General features: G+C 34.6%; 1 protein-coding gene across 1 annotated transcript in view; it reads left to right on the top strand.

Annotated features, from left to right (window-relative positions):
• UBR3 (ubiquitin protein ligase E3 component n-recognin 3) overlaps positions 1–18037 on the top strand; it is a 230774-nt gene that overhangs the window by 63410 nt on the left and 149327 nt on the right. Inside the window, exons 7-11 of the mRNA XM_060302279.1 lie at positions 3513–3643; positions 4780–5008; positions 11370–11549; positions 12148–12281; positions 17944–18030. Of these exons, the coding sequence (XP_060158262.1) occupies positions 3513–3643; positions 4780–5008; positions 11370–11549; positions 12148–12281; positions 17944–18030 (761 nt within the window). The remainder of the gene's footprint in view (positions 1–3512; positions 3644–4779; positions 5009–11369; positions 11550–12147; positions 12282–17943; positions 18031–18037) is intronic.

Raw genomic sequence — 18037 nt, 5'->3', positions numbered from 1 at the left:
AATCTTAACATAGTCTATTTTCTGGGTTAGTATGGTCTGTTAGAAAGTCTCCAGAGGTTAAAATATTATTTTGATGAAAAGATTCTTACTTCTGGTGCTAAGTGTGTCTTGTGGAAAGTTTAGGACTGCTTGGAAGGTGGAGCAAGCAGGCAGTTTCCGTTGAGGCTCATTTTGTAAGTCTGCAAGTCTTTACTTAGTTACTCACGTTGTTGCCTTTAACTTACAGAATGTTAGCAAAGGGCATGAAATTTGATTTGCTGGCCAACATGCACATCTTCCCTTTCTTCATGGCCCAGCAGAGAACCTGTAATGCCTGAAAGAAATTAGAAGTCCATATGGCTAACTGGCCCCTTGACTTACCAGAGTTGTCCATGTGTTTACCTGAGTCCTTGAGACACATCTGAGTTGGAGGAGATTGTTAGACATATACTTGAGTTTAAGCTTCAGGGATGTTCAGAAAATACCCGTTATGGCGTAAGAAGTCATTGTTTTCCTTCAGCCTGGTCAAACTCTGGCTGAAGTTACTTTTTATGCAGCCTTTATGTTGAAGTTGATTTTCTATTATATGAATTTTTTTGCATTTGAGATTGATTGTTTTCTCTTCCTTCCTCTACTGGTAAGAAGTGGTATAGAGATTTAAGACTTGATCAGTTATCATGTTTGGTTTAAGTATGTATGTGGAAGAAGTGACTTTTTGAAAAAGTTGAAAGTGAGGCTTTTTGAATTAGTAGAACCTCTGTTTTCAAAAAGTAATTGTTGCTTTTGAAAATGTCTGAAGTTCAGGGAGTGGTTTAGTTTTTGTAAGAATTTGATTCAACAGTTTGAAAGTGAGCTGAAAATAAAACATGTAATGATAGGCAAGAGGAGAGGCACTGTGCTAACAAACACATCACTGTCTATTCTCAAAACTGCAATTTTAAGGGTGAAAAGCCTAGGCCTAGAGGGCTTCAGCTAACATGACCAAGATTATTGAGCTTGTGAGTTGCAGAGGCTGGACTCTACTGTCTAAATTAAATGCTGTCATGCATTTGTACCACATACTGATTCTTCAAAAATCTCTTTTTACAATTTGGCTTGAGTTGTTTAGGCGTTGTAAAGGTCATGACAATTTTATCAAGATTTTAAAGGTCAATAATCATACATAACTAATGGAAGCATTTCTAACCACATTTCCATAACATAACATGTAATACATGTAACACATGCTTTAAATATCTTGGGAAACTGATATCATTTATTTTAAGAATAACAGTGAAGACATTGTGGGTTTTTCTCCCTTTTTTTAAATGTCTGAAGTTAGAAAAATTGGATTGTACATAACTGCAGCATTTTAGTAGAAGCCATAGCTTTTCTGGTGCATTCAGATTGTTTTATTTATTTAAAACAAAGTCAATGTATCTTTTTAAATGCTTGACATATAATAATTATGGTAGCTTCAGGCTTTTCTTTGGCTAATACAAGCTTGCAGAGAGTTATAACTGAGTTTTAGGATAAATACTGCTAGTTTTGTTCAACTTTGTAATTATTTTCAGAAGCACTTCTCTGTGAGGGTTTTATTTTTTTGGCAGTCTGTGAAATTTTCAGTCATGTTAGTACCAAGTGAATTTTGAGAATTAAATTGGCTTCAGCAATGTGTGCTGTGGATTATATTCTAAGTTTTAATTGTAATCCTTATATTCCTGTCACCTGATTCATTTGGTCCCTAATTTTATTACTTTTTTGGCTTTGAATCTGTCAGCTTGTGCCTTTGAATATATTTTACCTCATTTCTTGCAGGACTGGTTTATGTCTCTTTTTAAATCATTGCCATATCCTGGGAATGATCTATTTCAAGAGGAAGAGATTTCTGTTTTACAAGTAGAAAATTCTGAGATTTGGAAAATAAACAATTATTGTTTCCAATAAAGGGATGTGTAGTGTAATTGTATTTATACTTTTACGCCTACTATATACGGTTCATACTAAAGGCACCACTGAAAGGGAGTTAGGTAGGGGATTAGCAGATACTTTGGTCTCTCTGTAATCTAAATCATAGTGTCTCTAGATTAATGAAATTATTATTCTGAAAATAATGGGTTATTAATTATTAATCTAACATGGGGTTAAAGTTACATCTAACTTTAATATCTGATTCAAGTCTTATTAAACTCAGTGTTTTACAAAAGAATCAAGAGAGTGATTAAATACTGAGTTGTTACTCATTTAGACCCGTTACCTGAGGAGATGTGGTATGAACACATTACTCAATAATAGAAGAACTGTGACACTGGGGTAGGATTGGGGTAAGGTTAATTGAAAAAACTCTGCAGGGTTACCCTGCAAGACTACTTCAACTGTGATATAGTTAGGGCTGTACCTGAGTATTTTGGTTCATGTGATACTGGTTTTTCAAATATCTCATCTAACTCTAGTCTCTGCTTAAGCACTGTCACTGAAACAGTCCATTCATAGTTGACACTTGATGCCCTTATATAGAGCTGATGATCCAGAGCAGTATCCCAAGATAATTTGCTCCAATAAAGATTAATAGAATTTTCTAGTTCATTTTGAGGGGAAAAAAATTAGAGAAAGTGAGAGAAAGAGATAGCCAAAGTATTAAAAATATTCAGTTCACACTTTGCTGTACACCTTGAAACTAACACAACATTGTTAATCAACTATACTCCAATGTAAAATAAAAATTTAAAACATTTCAATTCATCGTATACCAGTTGAGACCTTTCTGTTGATTAAGCATGGCAAGGAGGCAGAGATAAGCAAGAGACAGCCTAACCCTCAAGGAGTGGTACTTGGCTTTAGAAAATAAACTTTCCAGTAAATAATTTTATTCCCCCCTTTGAATACCTTTATTCAAAAGGGGCATGCATTTCCTGTTTCCTCCATGCATGAAGAGGGCATCTTGAGTCCAGTACAAGTAAGCATATATAATGTTCTGTGTGTTTCCCGGTATGTTCCTACCAGAAAAAAGTAAATGCTTCTGTATACTAGAGCAAGCAATGCACTAGTGATTATCTTCTCTAGTGAAGTTAATATTTCATTTATGAAGGATAATTTTAGAGAAATAAATTATTCATCCATAAAGATTTTTTTCAAAAATAAAAAATTTAGATAACTTTGGAGTTTATGTCCTTAATAGTATGTTTTTAGGTTAAAATTATTATTACTATTTTAAATTAAGTGCCATGAATATTGTTCTTGTAAGATAATTATTTTAAATCTTAGTAGAAATTTTAGATAAATGGCTTATGTTTAAGGTCAAGTAATTACGTATTTTTCTAGTAACTGCTTTATATTAAATTATAAGGATTAAGTATTTTATTATTTATATACTGTGGACATTGTAGAAATTTAGCTTGATATTGTTAGCATTATCATTTGAATTATTGAAAGGATAGCCTTAATTTTTAGGTATGTTCAGATGTTTGAGGTTGATGGGTTATTAATCATGGTAAGGTTTAGTGAGATGAGCAACTTAAACCATTAGGGTGATAAATTTTATTTTTATTATGTAGATCAATCCATAATGGATGTTTTGAAGCATAAAAGTTTCTTAGAAGAACTATTGTTTTGGACCATAAAGTATGAATTTCCCCAGAAGATGGTGACTTTCTTACTCAACATGCTTCCAGATCAAGAGTATAAGGTATCTACATTTTTTCCTTCCTTTCTGAACTTTGCTCCTCTTTCTTTGCCTTTTCAATATTAAATCTTTTTGATATATTTCTCAGCTCTGTTGCCAAAAGAGGGCCTGCACAAAAAGCACAGTATTGTAGATCTGAGTCAAAGCACCATTACAGAGCAGGATTCCTAAGGGTTGCCTTTGTGCATGAAACTTGGTCCAAAGGGATTGCTGGGGGACAAACAAAAACACAGTTGCACAAATAAATATGTAGTTACAAATTGTAGTAAGTTCTCTAAAGGAGAAATGTACAAGGTGCTATGAGAATGTTTAATGGGGGCAACTGAATTTAGATTGTATGGTTAGGCATGGGAAAAGCATGGAGTTTGTAGCTGCTGGCCATAACTGTTAAAGACACAATGGTATTGACTCATGTACACATGTACATAGGTGAAGTCTCTAGTTTCAGAGGGTGTGGACTCACCTGTTACTACCGTATGGTTATGGCAAAGTTACACAACCTAGTGTCTGAAAAGACAATAAATCATGCCATAGTTCTTATGGTTTAGGTAGTAAAGCCTCTTTAGGAGTGACACTTTAATAATGCTGTTGTTTTGTGTCTTTATACCTGCTTAAGAAAACAATAGAGGAAGTGTATATGGTATACAGAAGAGAATATTTAGTCAGAATAGTGGTTGGCTTTCAGATCAAATAGGAAAAGATATTATTTCTTTTGGAGTAGTCACATTGACTCACTTATTGTTTAGTTATATAAACAACTCTGATGGTTTTCAGGTGAGGCTTTAGATTTTGTTGTTAAAGTTGGTAGCACAGGACAAAGACACATACTTTGACATTAGTGAATTGATATATTTGTGAGCAAAGTGAAGATTTGTATTTTTAGACTATCTTTGTAATTGCTTTAAAACTTTAATAATTTAAAATACATATTGAACATTTTTTTAACCACCAAAGTATTTTGCTAATTTTCCAAAAAAGGACAAATGTAAGACTACCATCATCACTGAAATTATTTTTCCATTTATCTTGGATATCATCACAAGCTAATCATCACTTAAAAATGCTAGTATAATATGTTGGAAAATGTGTTGTAAAACTTAAACTGTGTTTTTTTTCTTCCTATTTAAAACATTTTACAGGTTGCTTTTACAAAAACTTTTGTTCAGCATTATGCTTTCATTATGAAAACACTGAAGAAGAGTCATGAATCAGACACAATGTCTAACAGAATTGTGCATATTAGTGTTCAGTTGTTCAGCAATGAGGAGCTAGCCAGACAGGTAACAGAAGAATGTCAGCTGCTGGATATTATGGTCACTGTGCTGTTATACATGATGGAAAGTTGCCTTATTAAAAGTGAGCTACAAGGTAAATTCAGAATTACTTTCACTAGTTTTATGAGTATACTTTGTATAACTAATCTTAAAAACTTCCTTTATGCTTAAAAATAGCTTTTAAAAATATTATAAAATAATACATGTTTGTTAAAGAAACATTTTTTAAAATTTCAGCAAAATTTAAAGAAAAACTTTAAAATCACCTATAGTTTTGTTATTCACAAATAATATTAACAAATATTTTGGGATATTTCTTTTCTGTCTTTTTGTGTGATGTGAGTATATTTATAGATGCGAATATGTACTTTAAAATATGCTATCAAGTGTACACATCAAGAACATGTTCTTTCATGATTGCAGGTAGTAATATCATATGACTTTACCATTATTTAACCATTTTCTTATTAATTAGGTATGTTTCTGTTTTTTTAATCATGAATTTGTTACTGTCAGCTTTAGACATTTTATATGCATATACTTTTATAATTTAAAAGTTGGAATAAATCTTGCCTTTTATATGTTCCTTTAGTGTGATCTTTAATTTTCTTCCTTTATGCCTCCTCAAATTGCCATAACATTTCTAGGAATTCCTCCCATTCTTATTTCTTTGTGGTCTTTCATCTTGACTTCACCTCCTTGTAATAATTTATATTATTTGAGTATTTGCTCTGTACTAGGCGCTGTGTTAATACTATTTATATGTTGTCTCAATTAAGCTTCTGAACAACTCTCTAGATTGGCGTTATTATTATTTCCACTTTCAAGATGAGTAAATTGAAGTTTAGAAAAATTAAATCATTTGCTCTAGATTATATAGTTAGTAGATGACAGAGCCAAGAAGGACTTTATATCTCCTGATGTCAGAATCTTTGTTCTTAGCCACAATACAGCCAGGCCAACATTAATAGGACTGTGTCTTCACTTGTTGGCACTTGGAGCTAAACTTAAAAAATAACAACAAATAATGCCTCAAATTAAATCTTAGGACCTTTCCATTCTCTGTGGATGGGAGATATTATACTTGAGACTTGCCTTCTACTGTTGTCTCCTTTTGCATATCAGCTCCTATTTTCTCTTTATACTGATAGTCTGCCTATTCTCAGATGCAATACCATAGCCTGAAAATTTATACAGGACTCAGTGCAGGGCATGATGCCTTATATATAATAATAGCTTGCTAATAATGATGATGGCTACCATCTTTTGAGCACTTACTGTATACCATGCTTTTTTTTTCAGTACTTTATATGTATTATCTAATTTATCAGTAATTCTGGGGAGTAAATGTTGTTTTTTCCATTTTATAGATGAGGCATTTCTGGTTTAGGAAATTGAAAAGTCAGTGATCTATGGTTTTATAGCTGTAAGTGGTAAAGCTAGGTGTCTAACCCATACTCTGACCCCCTGTGTAACTCTGCCTTCCCATTGTAGGTGTAGTGGGAGAATAATACATTATTTACATTGAACAGTATACCTCTTTACCTTTTTAAAAGAAAAATTAAGAGCTGCTTTGTATTGTACTGTTTATGTCTTTGTGTAGGATGACCTTTTCTTTCTTAGAGATTTAGCTACGTATATTACTTTCTCTTTTCTTTTTTGAAATAGTGTCTATCATCATTCAGCTATATCAGTGATATTCTTATGTGTAGAATTATATAACTAGAAAAGGACTTTTCACAAGTACAGTATTTTTAATTTATAAACTGGAAAACTTAAAAAAAATAGAAGTATTTACTCTTTAGAAAAGAATCTTGAGTCTATTTTCCTAACTAAGTGGTTTAGCTATGCTTCTTTTATATGTTTGCATTTCAGAGGAGAATGTTTGGGAGGAAGATGTATATGAGTCTGCCTCCCACTTTTTGCTATAGGCATCTTTCCTGAGAGAGTTTTTATGTTCATTTCCTTATCTTCCGGTCTCTCATTAACCCACCTCAATCTAGTGTCTGCTTCCGTCATTCTATTGCTGTCTCCAAAATTGTCCATGACTCCGGTAGCCACATGTCCTACTTTCCCCAGAACAGCTCCAAGTTATGCCTGTTATTTATTTTTATTTTTATTTTTTTTGTGGTACGTGGGCCTCTCACTGTCGTGGCTGCTCCCATTGCGGAGCACAGGCTCCGGACGTGCAGGCTCAGCGGCCATGGCTCATGGGCCCAGCCGCTCCGCGGCATGTGGCATCTTCCCAGACCGCGGCACGAACCTGCGTCCCCTGCATCGGCAGGCGGACTCTCAACCACTGCGCCACCAGGGAAGCCCTGCCTGTTATTTTGACATCATTTTTCATGCAGTCCTTTTTACTCTCAAAAGTGTCCCTGTTTATATGATAAATTATATGGTCACCCTTTCTATGACTACAACATGATAAGGAAGCCAGCGGCAACACTTTGGACCTTATCTTGCTTGATTTTCATTATCATTTTACACTGTTGATTCTCTGTTCTTTGTGTGGCATGAAACTATTTTCTACTTGTTCTATCAGTGTTGGTGTTTCTTGGCACTTGGTCTTGCTGTCTCTGTGTTTCTCACTTTTCCCATATTTTCTGAAATCGTATTACATGGTCTTAGTTGCTTTCTACACATACTTCCTTCTAATGCAGTTAGTCTGTCCTGGAAATTCTTACACAAATTGAATTTTCCAAAAGCTAAATAGCTATAAGTAGCATTGCTAAGATCTTTAAATATAAATGTATTTTTTCTAGCAATAAATTACATTATTTCTAAGCCAAGTCTAAAACTATCTTTAGCTTTATCTTTAGAACTATCCTGTTCTGTTTTTTTTCCTCTTTCAAAAGTAGCATAACATTTCATGTTACATACTTACTGGTTTTCTAAAAGCACCATATGTTTTCCCTGTTTTTACATGAAGAGTATTGGAATGAGCTTTAAATATATTGAACTAGCTACAGATATTACACAAGTTCTTTATACTTCTTACTTTGTAATAGCCCCTATCTAACCTTTGTATACATTGTCATTAGACAATATTTGAAAATTTTTTCTACACTGTTAGTAAATGTAGGAGCTGATACAATGAGAATTCACATGACCACAGCAATAGCTGAAGATTAATAGGAAAAAGCCTCTAGTAGTACGTGCTCCCTTCCTTATACTTTTACTTTGTTGTATTCATTTCTGCACCATACTACTTTGTGATTCCAAATATAACTCATAACTTTCCATATCTCTGAAATTTTACAGTTTGTCTTATGCAACTGTCTGTTTAAAATGGAACTTAAAACCATGTGTTGTGGGACTTCCCTGGTGGCGCAGTGGTTAAGAGTCCGCCTGCCAGTGCAGGGGACACGGGTTCGAGCCCTGGTCAGGGAAGATCCCACATGCCACAGAGCAACTAAGCCCGTGCGCCGCAACTACTGAGCCTGCACTCTAGAGCCCGTGAGCCACAACTGCCGAGCCCTTGTGCCACAACTACTGAAGCCTGCGCACCTAGAGCCCATGCTCTGCAACAAGAGAAGCCACTGCAGTGAGAAGCCTGTGCACCGCAACGAAGAGTAGCCCCCGCTCACTGCGACTAGAGAAAGCCCACGCAGCGACGAAGACCCAACACAGCAAAAATAAATAAATTAAAAAAAAATGGTTAACTTTAAAAAAAAAAGAAGGAATAAAGTTTAAAAAAAAAAACCAAACTATGTGTTGCATAACTATAGGAATGTCTGTAGTTGCTAATAATGCCAGATTGATCTTCTGTCCTGCATATCAAATTGTTTATTAAACTATATCCTTTGGATGTCTACAAGCACCTCAGACACTCAGTGTCAGCACCAAAAACCCATTCTGTCTCTATCAAGCCTGCTTCTTTTCTATTGCATTTGTGCATATGTGTGTATGTGTATATATGTATGTGTGTATTAGCACTCAAGTCGGTGTGTTGGTACCACTCTAACCATCTACAGAGTTGCCCAACCTAAAAACCTAGGAGTCATTTTTGACTTCTTACTCTTTGTAGAAATAGTGAACATCACCAGGTCTGTCATTTAAATCCTTCTGAATATCTTAGAATAGCCAATTCTTTTCATCTCTGCATCTTCATGCCAACACCATAGTTCAAGCCATTGCCATCTTTAGGCCTTCTACTACTAGTCATCAGCACCCTCCTATATAGTCAGTCTCAACACTAAACATCTAGTCATGTCCTCTCTCTTAAAACCCCCTCTATGGCTTGCCATTCTCTTCACATGAACTGCAAACTCCTGAAGCTGATTTATGAGGCCATCTAGACTCATTTGTGCCACCTATTCTCTGCATTCTTTGTCGCAGTAATTCCATCCTTTTTTATACTGCTTCCTCTACTTAGAACACCATTTCCTCTCCATCCCTAGTTTATGTGGTTAATCCCAATTTCTACTTCCTTCTGTAAAGCTCAGTTAAACATCACTTCCTCAGGAAACACTTTTCCTTAATTGTAGACCAGCTTATATATGTTCTTATGACTTCTTGTACTTTTCCTATTACAGACCTTACCACACTCTGTCTTCTTAGATATTAACCTCAGTGGAGAGAGAGAATGTATAAATCTTGATTTTTTTACTGCTTTATTTTCAGAGCTTACTAGATTACCTGACCCTGAGTAGGAGCTCAGTAAATATTTGTGGATGAGTGAATATCATTTAACACTGAATCATTGCTCTCTCTGTATCTATATTTGGAAAAGTATCAGTTGGATAAAAATAGAAGCTCTAATCATTTTATTTCATAAAAGATTCCAAGGTATTTTTCGCAAGAACAGTAGTAGTTAAAGCAGTGTCAGGAAAATAGTGATTTTGATTAATTATATTCTGCTTATTCATCCTCTGATTTCAATTAAATAGAACAGTGATTTTCAGTGTTTTAAAAAATTAAAAAATCCCAGCATCCCTAGGCACTGTCCCATCAGTATCAACTGCTCACCAACTCACAGTGGCAGTAGTTGTCAGAGAGGGCGTTTCTCTGGGTAATTTATAAAAGCTCCTTTACCCCCACTTCCTCATTCAGTTATACCCTCTCTCCTCCTACTGTGGGTCCTGTTCTTATGTCTTGTTAAATTTGAGTTGGGTAAAGTAATTTCATGGGCTGAAACTAAATTTAATTTATGGAAATAAGTGCAGTAGAAGCCCTCTTCACTGATGAGTTTGACTACGAGGTGGTTATTTGAAAAGTTGGTTAAAGTGAGGCATTGTTAAAAAGTGATACATACGTATCTTAAACAGTGGATTTTAACTTAAACCACAGGAATGTATGTTTGTTCTCCAACCTTTTAATTTTGGGCAAAGCAGTTGTAAGGTATGGTTTTCTTTACTGGAGTTCTCCCTCGTCCTTCTTGTATATACCACATCTGTAAAGCAGCATCTGTGATTTTCATTTTCAGTTTCTTTAAAGTAGAGTAAGAACATAAAGATTTTCATGAAGCAATCTGAGTGTAAAATCCTTCTAGACTTTTGTGATTTTTCTCCTCCAAGATTTTCTTAGGCACTTTTACTGTCTTTCAAAAGCTTATGATCCAGTTTTTGTTATACCTCTATTTATGCATTCATATTTTATCAGATTATGTATTTGTAACTTAAATTTTATAATTATAGTAAAAAGAACAATTAGTATGAACAGAAGCAAAAACAGACTCTGGATAAGCTTATACCTTGGGGCTTGTGTACTAGGGAATAGGCTGCAAGCTTTGAGCATTCTGTGTATTATGGGTATTAGTGTGTTTTACAGTGGGAATGGGGGGCTTGTTTGTCCAGTGAATCAGTTAAGCTGGAATAGGTCAACAGAGCTAATGCATACATGCTATACCTTCTAATAGTAAAGTTTTTGTACAAACCTAATCCTCCCCATCTCCTCCTTCCAGCAATGTATTTAAACTTCGAGGATTTTTTTTTAAAGCTTAAGAGATTTATGTGTGTTTTTTGTTTCATTTTTGAAATACTGTGTTAAAAATTGTTTTTACATGTCCTTTGAATAGAAGAAAGCAATTAAATATATATTGTTTAAGTCATACAGATTTTATTGAAAAGATAGAGTGAGATTAATCTAGGGATAAAAGCATTTTATTGATTAGAACTGAAAATATTGCATTATATCATTAAAATCAAGAAAATAATAAGGTTTTATAAACATGTAACTTAATATCATGTAATATGTTAGACGTGGTAATAATTATTATAATGATGTGCTAAGTGTTATGTTAACATTTCATTTAATTCCCTTAAGATATGTGTCTTTTTCTGTTTTACAGATGAGGAAATTGATTCAGAGCTATGTAATATACCTAAAGCCATATAGTTATTAAATGGCAGCCTGGGGTTTGAATTTAGGTGACTGATTCTAAAATGTATAATCTGTATCATTGGTAAAACTATTTTCTTAAACTAATTTTTTTTGTGTGTGTGTGTCTATTTTAGATGAAGAAAATAGTTTACATGTGGTAGTGAATTGTGGAGAAGCATTACTGAAGAATAACACTTATTGGCCTCTTGTCAGTGATTTTATTAATATCCTTTCTCATCAAAGTGTGGCTAAGAGATTTTTGGAGGACCATGGTTTGTTAGTGACATGGATGAACTTTGTATCTTTCTTTCAAGGTATCAATTTCAGATTTTTTCTTAATTTTTTTTTTTTTTTAGTTTACAAAATGCCTAATGTTAAACTGTCAAACACTAATTAAAAGATAATAGCACATCATTCAGTTACATGTGAAATGTCTCATTTTAATTAATTGATATTTGTAAGTATTTTGATAAAGTGTTCATGAAAACATATCAGAGTTATGAAGAAGGTCAAACTATTACATAGGAAATAAGGAGTGTAATTTTTAAAAGCATTTGAAAGCATTAATCTAGAAATTTCTAATCTATTCTCCAAGAAAGACTCATAATACTTCCGTAAAAATTTCAACCGGCATCAATTAAAATAGTTTTGACTTTATTTAATATATTCAATTATATTATATAAGAAAGAGACAGTTCACAAAATGTTTCTAAGAAAATGTAGTTTATAAAGAATTCCAAAAGGACCAGATTATTTTATTTTTAATAATTTATTAATTTCTATACATATTGTGTCATTATGCCATTTGTGTGCATTAAAATGTGTTTGATACTTGGAAGTATTTTACTTGATTTTTAACATGGGTGTTTATTTCCATTTGGCAAGGTTTATATCTGTTTTAATTTTTGCAAGGTATGAACTTAAATAAGCGAGAACTAAATGAGCATGTGGAATTTGAATCTCAGACCTACTATGCTGCCTTTGCTGCTGAACTTGAGGCCTGTGCACAGCCAATGTGGGGACTCTTATCACATTGTAAAGTTAGGGTATGTTTTGTTAATTTCTGTGTTTACCTTTAAAATAATTATTTAAGAAAATTATTTGTGAAAACATTGACTTGTTTACTTGTGTGTAATAATATGCAGTGTTTAATTCTGAATTCACCTTTGTGAAAGTTGACCTGAGACAGTTAATTGTTATTCTTAGGCAGGTTAGAATTCATTTATATAAATGAGTTATCATATCATTCCAGCCTTCCCTTATTGTGAATAGTCTTTGGAGCTTTATAAGTCTCCACATTCATCTTTATTGTTTCATTTTACCCATTATCAGTTAGTTGCCTAATGTTTCTTGTCCCTCAAGGGATGAGGATAGTCCTCAATAAAGTTTACACTTTTAAGATTCCAAGCACAAAATCAGTATACATTTCATACAACTTACAGTTGTTTGTAAAAAGAACCTAAGGGTACATAGCAACAACATAAATTCTTATAATTGGTTAAGAAATGCTTGCTTATAATTGCATGCATTTATGTCTTTCTGTACAAATATATATTTTACCTTTGCATTTTAAAGTATTCGTTTGATGGGTCTCCAGAATCCTTGGACAGTTTGTTATCTCCTGACCCTACTAAACTAAGGACTTGACTAAGATTTTGCTGTATGGATCCCATGAAGTCCAACCTGCTAGCCTGTACCAATAAGCATGCTGCACAAGATTTTATAGTGGTCTTGGCTCTGCCTCTTTTGACTTAGGTGACTTGGTCAACTCATTTAAAACTATTTGAACTTCTCAGTCTTTCTCCTTTTCTTTTAAAAAACTAAAGGAAACAAAATAGAAATGGGACAGCAAAGCCTGCTCTTCCTCACAGGGTTATTATGAGACTCTTTTACATATATTCTTTAAATGTATGTGTTACTTTAAGTGGGTTTCTGTTTTCTTTTTTTGTTTTTGAATTTTATTTATTTTTTCATGCAGCAGGTTCTTATTAGTTATCTATTTTATACATATCCGTGTATATATGTCAATCCCAATCTCCCAGTTCATCCCACCACCACCACCCCCTGCCACTTTCCCCCCTTGGTGTCCGAGGATTTCTGTTTTCTCTCATGACTCCAGCTTTCTCTAAATGCAGATGCCTCACAACTCTGTTACAGTGTGGCCAGGTTGAAATTCACAACAGCTCTGGTTATTCATGTAGATCTCCTTATAGGTACATGAATTTTCTCAGGTTCCTAAGCTATTTAAAAACATTTGTCTGTGCTGTGTTCTTTATGTCATTTTATGTATGGTGTTTCAAATGATGCAGTTATCCAATATAGAAACCTCCCCTTGCTGTACCAGCTGTGTTCAAGCTATAATCAGATACCATGAATTTTCTCTCATACCAGAAATAGTCTCTCTACCACTTCTTTCCACTGTCTTAATTTATTTCTTTATATTTTTAAAATCTGGGTTGTTTCTTAACTGGTTTTCCTGCCTCTAGATTCTTCCTACTGTAATTTTTCCTAATTCCGAAGTTACTGCTAAGCTCTGTGCTTATCTCTTCTTTGCTTAAAAATCATTCAAGTTCTTATGTCTACGGGATAATGTCCATATTTCCTATAGAGGCATTTAAGACCTTCCACAATTTGCCCTCAACTTGTTTATCATAATTCACCTTCCTATACTGCCCTCTACCTCCATGCCTTCATTGGATTGATTACCATTCCTCAACATGCGATTCCTTTCTTGATTCCAGTGGTTTTGTTCAAGTTAGTCCCTTTTTTGACAAATGAGCTCATTCTTTCTGCTTAGTCCAGTGCTTCTCTTATATGAGAATCATCTGGGAAGCTTGCAAAATACATGTGCCTGAGCCTCACTGTCAGAGATTTTGGTTTGTTTGATGTGCAGTAGGACTTTGGCAGCGATTCTAACTGGAATGAAGAACAATTAGTTGAGCTCTTCAAAAATTGTACTCATAAGACTCAGCTGATATGTAATCTGCTCATTTAAATTCTTTCATATTTATGATTCCAGTCTCTGTTTTTATAGTACCTCGTTTAATCTCCATTGTAGCATTTATCAAAAAAACTGTCATCTAATATGAGAGTGGTTTGTTCATTCATTCAAAAAAGTATCTATTGAATGCTGTTCTATGCCAGATGCTATCTAGACGCTCGGGTTTTTGGTGTCAAACCAAATAGATGTGGTTTTTGCTCTCTTGGAGCAGTCTAATAGGAGAGATAGACATTAAGTAAGTAAGCACAGAGGTTTATTTTATAAGTTTTGTAAGTGTTCTACAGGAAAATATCAGATTGCTATGAGAGTAATGAGTGTGGAGGCTGGTTACGTTTAAGGATCAGGGAAGGCCTTTCTGAAGAATGAAAAAGCCAGCTATATATGAAGTATAAAAGTGGGGTTAGTGGTGGGAATAGGGGAGATAGTATGGAATAACCTACCTCCAGTAGGAAAGTGATTAGTCATTTTAAGGAGTTTGTTGCTGGAGCCACAGAACAAGATGGAGTTGGAGAGATAGGCAGGGATTGTATTATTAATGCAGGTTCTTATAGAACATGTTAATGAGCCTTAGATTTAATTTTAAGGAGAAGCCAGTGAATATTTTAAAGTAGGGGTTTAATGTGATCAGATTTACATTTAAAAGATCATTCTGGGGGCTTCCCTGGTGGCGCAGTGGTTGAGAGTCCGCCTGCCGATGCAGGGGACACGGGTTCATGCCCTGGTCCGGGAAGATCCCACATGCCGCAGAGCAGCAGGGCCCGTGAGCTGTGGCCGCTGAGCCTGCGCGTCTGAAGCCTGTGCTCTGCAACGGGAGAGGCCACAACAGTGAGAGGCCCACGTACTGCAAAAAAAAAAAAAAAAAAAGATCATTCTGTTTGCTGGAAAGACTGGATTGAGGGGAGCGTGGGGAGCATCATGACTAGTAGCAAATAGACCAATTAAGATGCTGTGATAATAATCTAGGAAATTCAGGTTTGAAATTCAAGGTGCATTTTGGATATTGAAGATGTGTTTTGAAGGTAGAACCAAAAGCCTTGGTGATGGATTGTATGTTATTGATGAGTGAAATAGATTTTTGGGTAACTATGTATGGAGATAATTTTACAGAGGTGAAAAAGATCAATAGAAAAGGTTTAGAGAGATCAGTTAGTTTTAGATATGTTAAGTTTGAGATGCCTCTGAAACATCCAAGTGGAAATAGTGAATAGTCAGTTGGATATATGAGTTTTGTGCTCAAAAGAAAAATCTGAACTAGGGTTATAAATTTTAGACCCTTGGGAATAAAAATGGCATTTATTGCCAGGGGATGGGGTCACGTCAAATAGGGGGAGAAGAGAAATGGACCTTGAAGAAAAAACAAACATTTAGACATCAGAGAGGGAGAGGAGAAAAACCAGAAGAATGCAGCATCATATAAGCCAACAGAACAGGGGGTGATTTAGGAGGGAGGATTGATACGATGTTGATATGAAAAGGTCAGTATTTTAGGAGGATTATTCTGACAACTGTGTTTAGGATGATTTTGGATTATAAGGCCAGGGCTATGTTTATGTGATAATGAGAAATCATCGTTTTCAGGCAGTAGTTTATTTTTCAGTTTTGAAGGCCAGGATTGCAATGTGTTACGGTTTTCTTAATCTAAGAAGCGAAGTCAACAGAGAGAAAACGAGCTCATGTTGTTCTGGTAGTATCTGAAAGTAGTTTCTTAGCTAAAGGAGCATCTAGTTCCTAGATAAGACGTTCTCTTGATGAGAGCCTACACCATGCCAGACATTGTTCTTTACATTATATTGCTTACATTATGTTCGTATCTAATCTTCATAACATCTCTTATAAAGTAGATAGTATCATCCCTTTCTTTCAGAGGTTAAATAATTTGCCCACATTTACGCAGCTGCAAGTGGAAGCTTGAGTTTGAAAACAAATCCATCTGATTTCAGAACCAGTGCTCTTTATCACTTTGCTATAATTGTCTCTTAAGCAAGACTGTCTAGAGCTTTTTAGCAGCAATGTTGTCAGGTTTTAGAAATGTAAACTAGAAGAAAGACTATTATTTTAAGTAAAACAAAGCTATTGCTTTATGTTTATGTTCTCTAATTATAAAATATAAAACGAAAGGATTAGCAATAGAAAAAAGGAACTTCACCTGATAGCTTACTTTCTTTGTCTGATTGCCCCGTATGCTGTTTGGTTCTTGAAAATGCTAAGGGATAGTTAAACAAGTTATACTAGATTAATAACAGATAGCTTGGATAAAGGGATGGCACATTTCTAGAATTTTACTAATTTTTGCTTTCTGAACAGAACAAATAAGCTGTAAAATCTCCATCTAGTGGCAACTATATGTTACTGCAGGCTTGACAGAAGTTAAGTCTGGCCATGAATCTTTGGAGCACTTAAGTAGTACTTGTCAGATATAGTGCTAGACTGTGACATGGAGCATTTTATGTACATTATTTCATTTGCTTCTTCATAACAGTACTAGGAGGTAGGTAGTATTATGCCCATTTTTACGTATGGAGAGACTGAAACTCATAAAATTCAAGTAATTTCCTCAAGGTCATAAAACTAGGAAGTCATGCATACTGAATTTTTGGGGGTGGGTATGATAGCGATGGGGAGGTGGCAGAGATGATCTGAACATGATTATTAAGTATGCTGTATTTAGGAATGGAGTTAATTGGTCACCTTTTTGAAGACTCTTGATACACCTACTTTTCAAATTGTTCTCCAGAAGAGTTTATCAGTTTACACTTGTGTAAAGAGGATATAGTGGTGTCCCTTTACTCAAACCTTTGATTAAATAGGAAAACATTTGGTTTTAAATGTTTCTTTATACATGAATTATCTGCAACTTTAGTTTGGTTATGACACATTATTTATGGTAACTTAAAGTGTCATTACATTTTTTAAAGTAAGAGATAGGGAACAGAATGTATAAAATAATATTTTGAGAAGGATAAATCTCATATAGGATAGATTAAAACAGGGTGAGACTGTTGGCAGGGAAACTAGTTAAGTGATATTTTGTCTGAATGATATCAGAAATAGGAGGAAATGGAAGTGAACCTACATGACAGTATTGAGGAAGAATTAACAGGGTATGGAGACTGAGCTGGGTGAAGGAGAAGTAAATCTCTGAAAGAAAGGGATGATAATATCTACTTTATAAGAGATGCTATATTAATTAATTAACTAATTAATTTTGGGCCACATCCCTTGGCTTGCAGGATCTTAGTTTCCCCACTAGGGATCAAATCCACACCCTTGACAGTGAAAGCACAGAGTCTTAACTGCTGGACCACCAGGGAAGTCCCTAGAGATGCTATTTTTAGATATGGATGTGAGGCTTGTAGTTTTTTTTTTGTTTTGCGGTACCAGGCCTCTCACCGCTGTGGCCTCTCCCATTGCGGAGCACAGGCTCCGGATGCGCAGGCTCAGTGGCCATGTGGAACCCAATTTACATCACATAAATTTATTTCACCTTTGACTCATTTCAGGTTAGTTCATTTTCATAACTGTCTCTAGTTGTTACTGTTAGTTTGTGAAAGGATGATTCCTTGAAATGACAAATGTGGTTATTTTGAAAATATGTATATTTTACCATTATATATACAATGCACATAACTTTTTATATATTGCATATACTTTGAAGTTGAACATATACGTGTTTATATACTGTAAATTTATATAAGTTATTATTTTAGGAAACTCAAGAATATACCCGAAATGTTGTGAGATACTGCCTTGAAGCTCTTCAAGACTGGTTTGATGCTATTAACTTCGTAGATGAGGTATGTA

Source organism: Globicephala melas, chromosome 7 (assembly GCF_963455315.2).
Source record: "Globicephala melas chromosome 7, mGloMel1.2, whole genome shotgun sequence".
NCBI lineage: Eukaryota > Metazoa > Chordata > Mammalia > Artiodactyla > Delphinidae > Globicephala > Globicephala melas.
The sequence above is the reverse complement of the archived record's forward strand: the minus strand, read 5'-3'. Positions and strand labels throughout refer to the sequence as shown.